The 15,628-nt window shown below is 38.6% G+C and overlaps 1 protein-coding gene across 1 annotated transcript; it reads left to right on the forward strand.

Annotated features, from left to right (window-relative positions):
* Window positions 1-5,414: 5,414 nt before the first annotated feature.
* Window positions 5,415-12,509, forward strand: LOC130199904 (ADP-ribosylation factor-like protein 8A). The gene is made up of 7 exons (XM_056423756.1): window positions 5,415-5,755; window positions 8,304-8,384; window positions 9,132-9,205; window positions 9,410-9,503; window positions 10,025-10,092; window positions 10,437-10,507; window positions 11,074-12,509. The coding sequence occupies exons 1-7, from the start codon at window positions 5,633-5,635 to the stop codon at window positions 11,124-11,126; spliced, it is 564 nt and encodes a 187-aa protein (XP_056279731.1). The 5' UTR covers window positions 5,415-5,632; the 3' UTR covers window positions 11,127-12,509.
* The last annotated feature ends 3,119 nt before the right edge of the window (window positions 12,510-15,628 follow it).

Genomic DNA, 15,628 nt, shown 5'->3' on the forward strand with positions numbered 1-15,628 from the left:
CGCTGTCTGAAGTGATTACTCGTTCATTTAGAAGATTTAGTCTTTAGAAGAAAGAACAACTTCTAATCGCGATTAATGAATTTCAAAATGTGCGATGTGGTCCAGGTGGGATCAGGTCTGGTGGGATCAGGTCTGATGGTCCAGGTTCCTCTCTCCAAAGCCTCCATCAAGTCTCATAATTAATTGTTCTGGGTCAGTTTCCTGAGTTCTGAGGCTTCAGGAGCTCATTGAATTGTTTATTTGTTATTTGTTTACTTGTTTTAATGTTCTCCAGTTGGAGCAAAACGTTTGTCACGTTTCTAGTTTTCACTGTTTTCTGCTGAACTTATTTATTGTTGTTATTTGTGGTGTTTTCTCATCAATCAATCTTTGATAATTAATCATACAATTCAAAGATTTTTTTAATTGATTGACAGCCCTAATTTTTATACATATATAAATTTATATTTATACATATGTACACTGTCACCATGCTGATGCTACAACTAAATTTCCCCCTGGTGTTGAACAAAGTATATAGTTATATATACTTTATATCTATCTATATATATACATATGATGTGTGTGTGTATATATATATATTTATATGATATATAGATGTATATGGTATTTATATGTATATTTATGAATATATAATTATAAATATACATCATATGTATATGATGCAGATGTATATAGTATAGTCAATTATATATTTGTATATATTTATATATATACATCTTATGTATATTATGCATATATATAGTATCTACATGTATATATATATTTTTTATTTATATAGTATACAGGACTGTCTCAGAAAATTAGAATATTGTGATAAAGTTCTTTATTTTCTGTAATGCAATTAAAAAAACAAAAATGTCATGCATTCTGGATTCATTACAAATCAACTGAAATATTGCAAGCCTTTTATTTTTTTAATATTGCTGATTATGGCTTACAGCTTAAGAAAACTCAAATATCCTATCTCTAAATATTAGAATATCATGAAAAAGTATACTAGTAGGGTATTAAACAAATCACTTGAATCGTCTAATTTACTCGAAACACCTGCAAGGGTTTCCTGAGCCTTGAAAACACTCAGCTTGGTTCAGTAAACTAAATCACAAGTATGGGAAGACTGCTGATCTGACTGCTGTCCAGAGGACCATCATTGACACCCTCCATCAGGAGGGTAAGACACAAAAGAAGTTTCTCAAAGAGCAAGCTGTTCACAGAGTGCAGTTTCAAAGCACATCCACAAAAGTCTGTTGGAAGGGAAATGTGGCAGGAAACGCTGCACAACCAAGAGAGATGACCGCAGCCTTAACAGCATTGTGAAGAAGAGTCGCTTCCAGAATTTGGGGGAGCTTCAAAGACAGTGGACTGAAGCTGGAGTCCAGGTATCAAAAGCCACTGTTCACAGACGTGTCCGGCAAATGGGCTACAATAGCCGTATTCCCATGGTCAAGCCACTTCTGAACTCAAGACAACAGAAGAAGCGTCTGACTTGGGCTATGGAAAAGAAGCACTGGACAGTTGCAGAGTGGTCCAAAGTCCTCTTTTCAGACGAAAGCAAGTGTTGTATTTCATTTGGAAGTCAAGGCGCCAGAGTCTGGAGAAATTCAATTCAATTCAGTTTATTTGTATAGCCCAATTTCACAAATTACAAATTTGTCTCGGAGTGCTTTACAATCTGTACACATAGACATCCCTGCCCCAAAACCTCACATCGGACCAGGAAAAACTCCCAAATAACCCTTCAGGGGGGGAAAAGGGAAGAAACCTTCAGGAGAGCAACAGAGGAGGATCCCTCTCCAGGATGGACAGATGCAATAGATGTAATGTGTACAGAAGGACAGATTTAGAGTTAAAATACATTCAATGAATATGACAGAGTGTATGAATAGTTCATAGTAGGCATATTCCGCGATGGAGACCTCCACGATCCATCAGGCAGATGGCGGTGGGGAGGAGGAGTGGGCGGAGTCTCAACAGGACAGTGGCGTAGTCAGGAACAGGAATTCCACAACCCAAACCTCGATGATCCATCAGCAGATAGGATCTATGTCGTCTCATAGGGTCCGATGACCCCATGAGACGTGAAGTCAAAAGGACTCCGGGGAGAAAGCAGAGTTAGTAACGTGTGATTGAGAGATGAAAATTCATCCTTAAGGAGAGAAAAGAGGAGATAGGTACTCAGTGCATCCTAAACGTCCCCCGGCAGCTATAAGCCTATAGCAGCATATCAAGGGGCTGGACCAGGTGAACCTGATTCAGCCCTAACTATAAGCTCTGTCAAAGAGGAAAGTCTTCAGTCTACTCTTAAACGAGGTGACTGTGTCTGCCTCCCGGACTGAAGGTGGAAGCTGGTTCCATAAAAGAGGAGCTTGATAACTAAAGGCTCTGGCTCCCATTCTACTTTTTAAGACTCTAGGAACTACAAGTAGTCCCGCATTTAGAAAGGCTGGAGAGGCGCAAAATCCAAGTTGCTTGAAATCCAGTGTGAAGTTCCCACAGTCAGTGATGGTTTGGGGAGCCATGTCAGCTGCTGGTGTTGGTCCACTGTGTTTCATCAAGTCCAGAGTAAATGCAGCTGTGTACCAAGAGATTTTAGAGCACTACATGCTTCCGTCTGCTGAAAAGCTCTATGGAGATGAGGATTTCATTTTCCAGCATGATCTGGCACCTGCCCACAGTGCCAAAACCACCAGTAACTGGTGTACTGACCATGGCATTACTGTCCTCGATTGGCCTGCCAATGCCCCTGACCTGAACCCCATAGAGAATTTGTGGGGTATTATGAAGAAGAAGCTGAAAGACACCAGACCCAACAATGCAAATGAGCTAAAGGCCGCTATTGAAGCATCCTGGGCATCCATAAACCCTCAGCAATGCCACAGGCTGATTGCCTCCATGCCACGCCGCATTGATGCAGTAATCCGTGCAAAAGGATTCCCAACCAAGTACTGAGTGCATTAATGGACATTTTCAAATGTTTGATTTTGTTTTGCTGTTATAAATCTTTTTTTTTACTTGGTCTGAGGAAATATTCAAATTTTATGAGATAGGATTTTAGAGTTTTCTTAAGCTGTAAGCCATAATCAGCAATATTAAAAGAATAAAAGGCTTGCAATATTTCAGTTGATTTGTAATGAATCCAGAATGCATGACATTTTTGTTTTTTTAATTGCATTACAGAAAATAAAGAACTTTATCACAATATTCTAATTTTCTGAGACAGTCCTGTATATATATATTTATGTATAAATATATATACATAGTATTTTTATATATATATTATTTTTAGATATATATATATATAGATATACATTATATGTAAATAATGTATATATATATATATATATATAGTATGTATATATTTAGATAGTATTTTTATATGAATGTATGTTTGTATAACATGGAATTGATTCATTTGTTGAATCTATAATTGATTTAGTGATTCAGTCCAATGTATTTATTTAGTTTATCTTATTGTCATTTTATTGTGGCGTCATCTGAATGAATAATTATATATAATTGATTTGTGCCAATGACCTACGAGCGTAGTGAACTGGATCCACTGGTCTAGGTGGGACCCGTTCTGATGGTCCAGGAGGGACCAGGTATGATGGTCCAGATGGGACCAGGTCAAGTGGGATCAGGTCTGGTGGTCCAGGTCAGGTGGGATCAGGTCTGGTTGTCCAGGTGGGACCAGGTCAAGTGGGATCAGGTCTGGTGGTCCAGGTGGGATCAGGTCTGGTGGTCCAGGTGGGACCAGGTCAAGTGGGATCAGGTCTGGTGGTCCAGGTGGGATCAGGTCTGGTGGGATCAGGTCTAATGGTCCAGGTTCCTCTCTCCAAAGCCTCCATCAAGTCTCATAATTAATTGTTCTGGGTCAGTTTCCTGAGTTCTGAGGCTTCAGGAGCTCATTGAATTGTTTATTTGTTATTTGTTTACTTGTTTTAATGTTCTCCAGTTGGAGCAAAACGTTTGTCACGTTTCTAGTTTTCACTGTTTTCTGCTGAACTTATTTATTGTTGTTATTTGTAGTGTTTTCTCATCAATCAATCTTTGATAATTAATCATACAATTCAAAGATGTTTTTGATCCTGAACCCTCTTATCAATATAGAAATGTTCTTGTTTTTAATCAATAAATACAGATTCATTCATTCTGAATGACAACGTTTTGATTTTAGACATATGTGATTTTATTTTAAATATATCTTTATGTAATTATTCAGAATGTTTTTTAAATAAAATGTTTGTCATCATTTACATTGTGTCAATCCAAAGTTATTTTATTATTAATTGTTTGTAGATGCATTATTAGTTGTGTGTCCGAGCTCAGTGATAATATTAATACATTGTGGATGCATTTTTTTAAAAGAAATTATTTGCACCCCAATATATATATATTGGAGTTTAATATATATACATGTATATGTATATACATGTATATATATGCTTATATATATACGTATACATATATACGTGTATATATACACACATATATATATATATATATATATATATATATATACAGGACTGTCTCAGAAAATTAGAATATTGTGATAAAGTTCTTTATTTTCTGTAATGCAATTAAAAACAAAATGTCATGCATTCTGGATTCATTACAAATCAACTGAAATATTGCAAGCCTTTTATTCTTTTAATATTGCTGATTATGGCTTACAGCTTAAGAAAACTCTAAAATCCTATCTCATAAAATTTTAATATTTCCTCAGACCAAGTAAAAAAAAGATTTATAACAGCTGAGTGTTTGTCAAGGCTCAGGAAACCCTTGCAGGTGTTTCGAGTTCATTAGACAATTCAAGTGATTTGTTTAATACCCTACTAGTATACTTTTTCATGATATTCTAATATTTAGAGATAGGATATTTTAGTTTTCTTAAGCTGTAAACCATAATCAGCAATATTAAAAGAATAAAAGGCTTGCAATATTTCAGTTGATTTGTAATGAATCCAGAATGCATGACATTTTTGTTTTTTTAATTGCATTACAGAAAATAAAGAACTTCATCACAATATTCTAATTTTCTGAGACAGTCCTGTATATATATATATACAGGTTGCAGAGGGGATTAGTCTAACATTGCATCTGTTTCCTGTGACTTACACTAGGGTGCAGTGTTCCAATCACACACAGTCTCTTCCTCCATCAACCCCACCCAAACCGGAAGTGGAGTCGACAACCTGCTCTTCTTCTCATGTTGAAGAAGAGCATTATTATTATATTATATCATTGACGCATTAATAATTACACATTAATAAAGAACTGCCATATTTACATTCAAATGACGTGTATGTATGTATGTATCTTTCGCTGTCGCTCTCTAACATTAAACCGCTGCGGGCGTTTTATTCTGAAAGGGCTCGCACCGGAAGTGTCGCGCCGTTGTGACGTGTGCTTTGACGGCTCCGGGAAGGAAAAGGCGCAGCTAGTAAACAGAAACCTTCCTCATCGCGGCCTCTAAGCACCGACCTACCGAATCCCGTCCGCCCGGTCCCGGTTCCTTGTAACCGCTGAGCCGTGTAACCGTTACGTGTGTACCATCGCGTGACCCCCCGGGCCCCCCCCCATCCCTACACACACATAAAGAACCCAGAAGGCCTCTCGGAACCGGAAGATGATCGCGCTCATCAACAAGCTGCTGGACTGGTTCAAGGCGCTGTTCTGGAAGGAGGAGATGGAGCTGACCCTGGTGGGGCTGCAGTACTCCGGCAAGACCACCTTCGTGAACGTCATCGCGGTAAGACAGCTGGCTCCCCGGCGGCCATTGTTACCCGCCCCGGCGGTGCGTTCAGGGTCCGGGAGACGGAGGAGATCGATAACGCGGTTGTTAGCGGGTCGGCACGTGTCACCCGGGGCGAGACGTTCACATGTGATGCGTTCAGGTACCGCGGCCGCCGGATGTCAAACATGGTGTTTAAACCTTTCGAGGATGCGAGGCTGGTTTATTGGGGGGATTGATCCCTCCATCAGTGACCTTCAGCCTCACGTCCACCTTCACTCTGTGTTCACCGCACGCAGACGGTGAGAGACTCGCATGCATCTGTATTATATCAACAGGATTTATTTAGATGTCACTGTTTATTTGATTATTATTAATCTTATTTGTATAGATTCATAATAATGAATGACACGGAGGGATTTACTTCCATTGGTCGTTTATTGGTTCAATATTAGTAACTAATAGAAGTTTTTAACAGGAAGAATATATTAAATTGTTCCTGAAGTCACAACACCATGCTCTCATTCAATAATCAATACATCAATATCAATACATCAATGAGCATTCACCTCTCATACAGAAGATGAAGGATGAGGAGAAGGAAGAGAAGTTGAAGATGAAGGATGAGATGAAGGATGAGAAGAAGATGAAGGAGGAGAAGAAGATGGGCGAGAGGAAGAAGTTGAAGGAGGAGGAGGAGAAGAGGAAGAAGAATAAGATGAAGGATGAGGAGAAGATGAAGGATGAGAAGGAGGAGATGATGAAGAAGAAGAAGATGGTGGTGGATGAGAAGAAGATAAATGTCCTATCAGTTTTCTTTAAACCAGGAGGTTCTGCTTAGATCATTTTCACATTTGTCATAGTTGACATTTATTAGTATTATCTAGTATTTATTAATAATATTTATTAGTATTAATGAGTATGTATAAGTATTATTAGTATATATTAGTATTTGTTCATATTATTTTTAGTGCTGTGAAAAATAACGCGTTAACTCAGTTAATTCAATTACAGGTTTAACTAGTTATTATTTTAAAACGCATTTAACGCATGCGCAGAATGAGCTTCCAATCCGTCTGTTGTTGGTCGTCGGGACGAAAAAAAAGTCACTTGCAAAATGAGCTTCCAATGCACCACTTCAATCTGAACTCTGTCCGCTCTCATGCAGACGGTCTGTTCATCGGTAATGATCCTTCCGCAGGTTCACCTACGGAAACCTTGTTACGACTTTTACTTCCTGTAGATCAGGGTCTCAACACGTCGATCGCGACCTGCCAGTCGATCGCGGCGTAGTGTCGGTAGATCGCATGACATTAAAGAGATGGGCCCGCCCCCTGACATGTTCTCTAGAGCACGCCTTTGTTCTTTTATTAAACTAAACGTCTGTTGTTGATCGTATCTCCACAGCAGCATGTCATTTCTGTCTCTTCGCGTTGCGTTAACACTTATCGATCTCCGTCTGGCGCGCCACAGAGCTCCGCGGCGCATCGGGACCGAGCAAAAAAAGACACTTGTCAAACTGTCCCCCCTTCGATTGTATCACGGTGGAGTTAATGGTTGACAAACAAGAGAAAATGTTCTGTTTAACCCTCCTGTTACCTTTACATTTACTAACATATTTTACCCTCGGGGTCAATTTGACCCCAGCAATTAAAACCTCCAGAAAATTATTAGAATTAATATTGCTTCCCAAGTTTAAGTGTGAGGTACTTTATGTTTGTTTGTTGACTACCTAAATAGCCCTTTAAATAAATAAAAAGTTGATATTTCTGATATGTTTGACACAGTGAAAAACAGCCTGGGGTCAAATTGACCCCAAAGAACACCGACATTAAACATTGAATGGGGTCAAATTGACCCGAAAGGTAACAGGAGGGTTAAACATTCTGTTTAGGATGAAGATGTATTAATGTTCCATATGGAAGAAAACTGCTAAATAACTGCTGAGTTGCAGCACCATTGTATAGAAGAATGTATAAATGTATATATCCGTCTTTTGTCATAAATCTCTATGTTCTCACAAAATATACCGAGAATATCGGTAATATGTGATTAATCATGATTAATCCACAAAAACCTGTGATTAATCCGATTAAAAAAAATTCTCGTTTCACAGCCCTAATTATTTTGTATTATTTATTACTATTTTTTAGTTTGTATTAGTATTTATTAGTATTATTTATTTGTATATTTTTCCAGTAAACTAGACAAACATGTTCTACCTCTGATGCGTTCAAGGCCGGCCGTGAGAGACGGACATCCCAGCGTCGCAGGAAAGTTTCAGCCGATCAAAACTTTCAGAATGAAGTTTTAAATTTCAGATTATTGAGTCAAAATCATTCAAGAGAATAAAGACAATAATCGATAATCAATCATCAGAGCGCCGAGACTTTAACGGACAATAGTGGAATAAACATTTGAATATGAAGACGTTGTGGTCGCTGGTATTTGAAAGGCATCGCGTTGTTTTCCTTTGTAATCAATAGAGTTCTCTGACGTTATCAATACAATATGTGATCAGCCATAATCGATGAGTAATTTGTGTTTGTTGTTGTTTGTGTTCCAGTCCGGTCAGTTCAGCGAAGACATGATTCCCACCGTTGGATTCAACATGAGGAAAATCACCAAGGGCAACGTCACCATCAAGGTAATTCATTATTATTATTATTATATACAATAAGCAATGAATTATTATAATATACAATAAGCATTTAAATATTATAATATACAATAACCAATGAATTATTAGAATTATATACAATAAGTAATGCATTATTATAATAATATACAATAAGCATTTCATTATTATTATAATATACACTAAACATTGAATTATTATAATAATATACAATAAGCAATGCATTATTATAATAATATACAATAAGCATTTAATTATTATAATAATATACAATAAGAAATGAGTTATTATTATAATATATAATAAGAAATGAATTATAATTATATACAATAAGAAATGAATTATTATAATTATATACAATAAGGAATGGATTATTATAATAATATACAATAATTAATAATTATTATAATAATATAGTAGAGATATAAGTTAAATGATCATCTGTAATAAAAAGTTTCATTTCAGTGATTGGTGTTGACTCCTCCTCCTGGGTTTGTGACTCCTCCTCCTGTGTTCATGACTCCTCCCTGTGTCCGTGACTCCTCCTCCCGGTGTATGTGACTCCTCCTCCTATGTTTGTGACTCCTTCTGTGTCCGTGACTCTTCCTCCTGTTTTTGTGACTCCTCCTCCTGTGTTTGTGACTCCTCCTCCTGTGTTCGTGACTCCTCCCTGTGTCCGTGACTCCTCCTCCCTGTGTCTGTGACTCCTCCTCCTGTGTTTTTGACTCCTCCCTGTGAACGTGACTCCTCCTCCAGCTGTGGGACATCGGCGGTCAGCCTCGGTTCCGGAGCATGTGGGAACGCTACTGCAGAGGAGTCAGCGCCATCGTGTGAGTTCCCCGTTGCCCAAACTGTGGTGCGCGGCCCCGTAAACGGGTCGCCGGACGTCTCGACCCAGGTCCCGACGTTAATGAGTCGTCTAAGAGTTCGTTGTATTTAACGATCTCCTATGCGCACCATCCAAACAGGAAGTCAGAGTATTGATCTGATTGACGCGTGGATGTTTTAGTGATACCTATCGTGTCTCCTCGTAGCTACATGGTGGACGCAGCCGACCCAGAGAAGATCGAAGCCTCCAAGAACGAGCTCCACAACCTGCTGGACAAACCGCAGCTGCAGGGAATTCCTGTAAGAACCCGGCGATCCAGAGTCACACCAGAACCAAGTAGACCCAATATTAAATAATACAGGGAACCACCTCGAACTGCCCTAGAGCTGCAACGGGTCATACAACTATTAATTCAATTTATATTTATTTATGTCATATATATATAATTATTTTATGTAATTATATATATATGTATATTTATTTAGTATATTTAGTCATATTCTATATACATATCTTATATTTAATATATATTTCTAATTTATTTTAAATACATTTATATTTTATTGATATATATATTTTAATATTGATATTATTTATATATTTTTATATTAAAACATATTTGTTATATATATTCATATATTAAATATGTATTTATATATTTTTTATTATATATATTGTATTATGTTTATTTATGTATTTTTATTTATGTATATATATTATATGTACTTGTAGTGTATATATTTTTTTGATTTTATGTATATTTATATGTATTTGTATATTTAAATACATTTGTTTCATAGAGGTCTTTCCTCTGATGCAGGTCCTGGTCCTGGGCAACAAGAGGGACCTCCCAGGGGCCCTGGACGAGAAGGAGCTCATAGAGAGGATGTGAGTCCCCTGATCTTCATGACTCATTGTAGGAGGAGCCTAAAGTACAATGACTCATTGTAGGAGGAGCTTAAAGTACAATGCCTCATTGTAGGAGGAGCCTAAAGTACAAGGACTCATTGTAGGAGGAGCTTAAAGTACAATGACCCATTGTAGGAGGAGCCTAAAGTACAAGACTCATTGTAGGAGGAGCCTAAAGTACAAGGGCTCATTGTAGGAGGAGCTTAAAGTACACAGACTCATTGTAGGAGGAGCCTAAAGTACAATGACTCATTGTGGGAGGAGCTTAAAGTGGAATGTCATGTAACCGGTTTCACTTTTTATTGATTTGTGTTTCATTTCAGGAACCTGTCGGCCATCCAGGACCGAGAGATCTGCTGCTACTCCATCTCCTGTAAGGAGAAGGACAACATCGGTACGACACACACACACACACACACACACACACACACACTCACTCACACAGAGTAACACACACACAGACACACACTCACGCAGACACACACATACAGACACACACACACATTCATTCTAGTTTATCACCAACATTACATTTGACTAGATTACACCTGAACGCTTCATGATAGCGTCATAAGAATATATTATGCATCTGAAGTAAACTGCAGCTGCTTCTCTGTTAGCGGTGCTGCTAACGTTACTAGCGCTCCTCCTGTTGTATATCTGTTAGCACTGCTGCTAACGTTATTAGCTCTCTTCCTGTTGGTTCTCCGTTAGCGATGCTGCTAACGTTATTAGCTCTGCTTCTGACTTTCTCTTTCTTTAAAAAAAAAAAAAGGGACAGTGCACATTGATAAAAACATTGCAGTAAATGTGCCAGAGTTAGCCAAGAGGCTATTTTTCATCGAGAACCACTCTGGAGCTTACTCTAAAATAAATACACAGAATTTTCTGTCTCCTCTTCCTCCTGTTTGTTTATTTGTTTGTTTGTTTGTTTCTCTCTCTCTCTCTCTCTCTCTGCAGACATCACTCTTCAGTGGTTGATCCAACACTCCCGGACTAAAAGGAGTTCCTGAGAACAGGCCACGCCCCTCCCCCAACAGAACAGGCCACGCCCACCTGTCCAACACACACTCTCTTGATCAAACCCCTCCCCCGCTCTTCCCAAAACGTTTCCCTGTCTCCTCCTTCCTGCTTCCTCCCCTTGAGATGCACTGATGCCCCGTTTCTCATGAAATATAAATAATCGAAGCAGGTCCAATGAGTCACAAAAGGATCCACTTCCTGTTTCCTCGCTTTTTATGGGATCAGCTGCCGATAGTCAGGAACGTCCTGTTGACGATAATCGTCATGAACGAGTGATTAACAGCTGATTAGAAGTATTAATGAAATGGAGGTAACTGGACTTCATCTCCTGACTCGATGATGTCACCAAAAGCTGACGTGTTTCACACGACAGAAGTCTTCATTTCTACAATAAAAACATTATTTATATATATATATATTTCTCCCCATGAGAATAAAAAAACACCAGTTGACACTAAACGTCTCTTTTTATTTAGTAATTTAACAGAAAGGCGTCATCAGAGCTTCACACCCTCAACCGTCTGTTTGCTAAACTTTTACTCACTGAAGGAGCTTCGAGCCCGTTTTGTGGATTTCCCATGATCCTCTCCTCCTGATCCCCACCTTCATCACCTCGCAGGTCTGCCTTCATCGTTCCCTCTCCTTAGATTGCTTTCCCTTTCTACCTCCATATGCTTCATCCATCCGCCTTTATATAATCCTGAGAAGCTCCGCCTCCTCCTCTTCCTCCCTCGTCCTCCTCTGTGTTCCCTCTGTCCTTCCTCTTTTATTTTTGGACGTTACCTTCTTTCACTTTCCCTCGTTGGCAAGCCCCGCCGCCAAGCCTCGCCCCTCGCCCTGGAAAGCGAGGGATTTAAAATTTAAAAAAATGTTATTGCACTGTTTTGATTTTAGTTTTTGTAAGATATTAATAATGAGAATACTGTTAATAATCTTGTTATTGTGACATAACCTGGTCTGTCCAGATGGAATGAAGTTGGTACTCTGAACTGGGGAAATGTTGTTTCTGTTCATATCTCTGTAATAAGCTTTTTATTCTTATTTGTTTTATATTGTTTTTTATTATTATTATTATTGTCATGTCTCTGGATGTAAGCAGCTGATTGGACGTCGGGGCGTCACGTGATCACGCGCCACGTCCGGTAGAAAACGCAGCCATGTGATTAATTATGCGTTGAAACTCCCGCATATTCAATGTTTATTTTAAAGTCCATCGATTTTATCTATTTAGTTTTTCTCTGGACGGATGTTCACGATTTGTGACGGCGCGAATATTAATCGTGTTTATGAACTAATTTAATAATGTTTCGGTCTCAACAAAAGATATTCGTCTGCAGAAAAATATTGAAAATAAATTAAAAATGAAAAACGCAGTTTTTTGTGCAAGTTGATGTTTGAAGAAATGAAAAAAGTTTAAACTAATGATAATTTTAATGTTTGAAAATAAAAACATTCAGTGGGAAAAGTAACAAACTGGACTTAAGTTCCATTTCTGTCCATTTAAGAGAAAATTACATAACATTACATCAAATGACATCACATAACTTTACATTACATAACATCACACTATATTTCATTACATCACATTACATTATATAACATAACATCAAATCACATTAATTTACAATACATAACAGTACATCATATCACATTGCATAACATTACATTACGTGACAACAAATATATAAAAAATACCATGAGTAATACCATGAGTTAAACTGAGTATTATTATTAGTAATACCATTAGTAATACCATTGTAGTTTAACACCCTTCTCTGCTCTTCCATTCGAGCAGTTACCCACCCTTGACTTTAGAGTAGAGACTGTGTCTGTCCCACGGCCACTTCAATTAAATAAATCAAAAGTAAGCAGAAGAGGAGTCGTACACAATAACCTTATACAAGTTAACACAATTATTTCAGCAGTGCAACAAAATAGGTCTATTAAATGTGGTCTCCTAAATATTCGATCTCTGTCATCTAAAGCTGTGTTACTGAATGATTTAATATCAGATAATCACATTGATTTATGTTGCTTAACTGAAACCTGGCTGAGCCATGAAGAATATGTCTGCCTGAATGAATCGACTCCTCCAAGTCATATTAATACTCACATTCCTCGAGGCACCGGTCGAGGAGGTGGAGTAGCAGCCATCTTTGAATCGAGCCTATTAATTAATCCTCAACCAAAATTACACTACACCTCATTTGAAAGCCTTGTTCTTAGTCTTTCACATCCAACCTGGAAAACACTACAGCCAATTCGATTTGTGATTCTGTACCGCCCACCAGGTCCATATTCAGAGTTTATATCTGAATTCTCAGAATTTATATCAAGTTTGGTTCTTAAAACCGATAAAGTTATTATTGTTGGAGATTTTAATATCCATGTGGATGTTGATAATGATTGCCTTAGTGCTGCATTCATCTCCTTGTTGGACTCGATTGGCTTCTGTCAGAGAGTACAGAAACCCACTCACAGCTTTGGCCACACGCTTGATCTTGTTCTTACTTATGGCGTTGACATTGAGCATTTGAACGTCTTCCCACAGAATCCTCTTCTGTCAGACCACAACCTCATAACTTTTGAATTTATACTACGGAGTGTACTCCGTTAGTCAAAAGTTTCTACACTAGATGTCTAACTGATAGTGCTGTAGCTAAATTTAAAGAAGCGATTCCTTCTGTATTTGATTCGATACCACGTCTCAATATAACAGAGGACTCCTGGTCTAACTTTAGTCCGTCCCAGATTGATCATCTTGTTGACAGTGCCATAGGCTCTCTGAGAATGACACTGGACTCGATAGCCCCTCTGAAGAAGAAGACAGTGAGGAAGAGGAGGTTTGCTCCCTGGTATAACCCTCAGACCCGCAAACTGAAGCAAACGTCACGAAAGCTTGAACGCATATGGCGTTCAACTAATCTCGAAGAATCCCGCTTAGTTTGGCGAGATAGTCTTAAAACATATAAGAAGGCCCTCCGTAATGCCAGAGCAGCCTATTACTCATCAATAATAGAAAAAATAAAACAACCCCAGGTTTCTCTTCAGCACTGTAGCCAGGCTGACAGAGAGTCACAGCTCTGTGGGGCCGAGCATTCCTATAAACCTTAGTGGTAATGACTTTATGAACTTCTTTAATGAAAAGATTTTAACTATTAGGGACAAGATTAATAATCTCTTGCCCATAACCAGTGCCAATCTGTCCTCAAGTGGAATGGCCTTGGAAACCGCTGTATGCCCTGGTGTATATTTGGAGGATTTTCTCCTATCAACCGTGACCAATTATTTTCAACGGTTTCTACTTGAACACGTCTACCTGTCTCTTGGACCCCATCCCGACGAGGCTGCTTAAAGACGTTTTGCCTTTAATTGGCGGCTCTCTATTAGATATTATCAATGTGTCTCTGCTAACAGGCCACGTACCACACTCCTTCAAGGTGGCTGTTATTAAACCTCTCCTGAAGAAGCCCACTCTGGATCCAGAGGTATTGGCTAACTACAGACCGATCTCTAACCTCCCTTCCTCTCCAAGATCCTTGAGAAAGTGGTCGCAAATCAGTTGTGCGACTTTCTACATCATAATAGTTTATTTGAGAAATTTCAATCAGGATTTAGAAAACACCACAGCACCGAGACGGCACTGGTGAAAATTACAAATGACCTCTTAATGGCAGCAGATAAAGGACTCCTCTCTGTCCTGGTCTTGTTAGACCTTAGTGCTGCATTCGACACCATTGACCATGACATCCTGTTACAGAGACTGGAGCAGTCGATTGGCATTTCAGGCACGGCACTAATTTGGTTTAAATCCTATTTATCAGATCGATCTCAGTTTGTATTTGTAAACGATGACGCCTCGATAACCACCAACGTTAATCACGGAGTTCCACAAGGTTCTGTGCTTGGACCAATTTTATTTACCTTATACATGCTTCCTTTGGGCAATATTATCAGGAAACACTCCATAAACTTTCATTGTTATGCAGATGACACTCAACTATATTTATCGATAAAACCAGAGGAGAGCAACCAACTCTGTAAAATTCAAGCATGTCTTAAAGACATAAAACATGGATGACCTGCAACTTCTTGATGTTAAACTCAGACAAAACCGAAGTAATTTTAATCGGCCCTGAGCACCTCAGAGATCAATTATCTGGTGATGTGGATTCTGTAGACGGCATTGCCCTGGCATCCAACACCACTGTAAAGAATCTTGGCGTTATCTTTGATCAGGACTTGTCCTTTAACTCCCACGTAAAGCAAATCTCAAGGACTGCATTCTTTCATCTACGTAATATTTCAAAAATCAGGCACATCTTGTCTCAAAAGATGCAGAAAAATTGGTTCACGTTCGTTACTTGAGACTGGATTACTGCAACTCCTTATTAGCAGGCTGCTCTAATAAATCTCTTAGGTCCCTCCAGTTGATCCAGAATGCTGCAGCTCGTGTTCTCACTAAAACTAAGAAAAGAGATCACATCACTCC

This window comes from Pseudoliparis swirei, chromosome 9, assembly GCF_029220125.1.
Source record: "Pseudoliparis swirei isolate HS2019 ecotype Mariana Trench chromosome 9, NWPU_hadal_v1, whole genome shotgun sequence".
NCBI classification, from domain to species: domain Eukaryota; kingdom Metazoa; phylum Chordata; class Actinopteri; order Perciformes; family Liparidae; genus Pseudoliparis; species Pseudoliparis swirei.

Excerpts from the sequence above, each read along its gene's own strand:
- LOC130199904 (XM_056423756.1), top strand. The coding sequence starts at position 5,633 with ATGATCGCGCTCATCAACAAGCTGCTGGACTGGTTCAAGGCGCTGTTC. Across the intron at positions 9,504-10,024 it reads CGCAGCTGCAGGGAATTCCT|GTCCTGGTCCTGGGCAACAA; the intron begins GTAAGAACCCGG and ends CCTCTGATGCAG. Across the intron at positions 10,508-11,073 it reads TAAGGAGAAGGACAACATCG|ACATCACTCTTCAGTGGTTG; the intron begins GTACGACACACA and ends CTCTCTCTGCAG.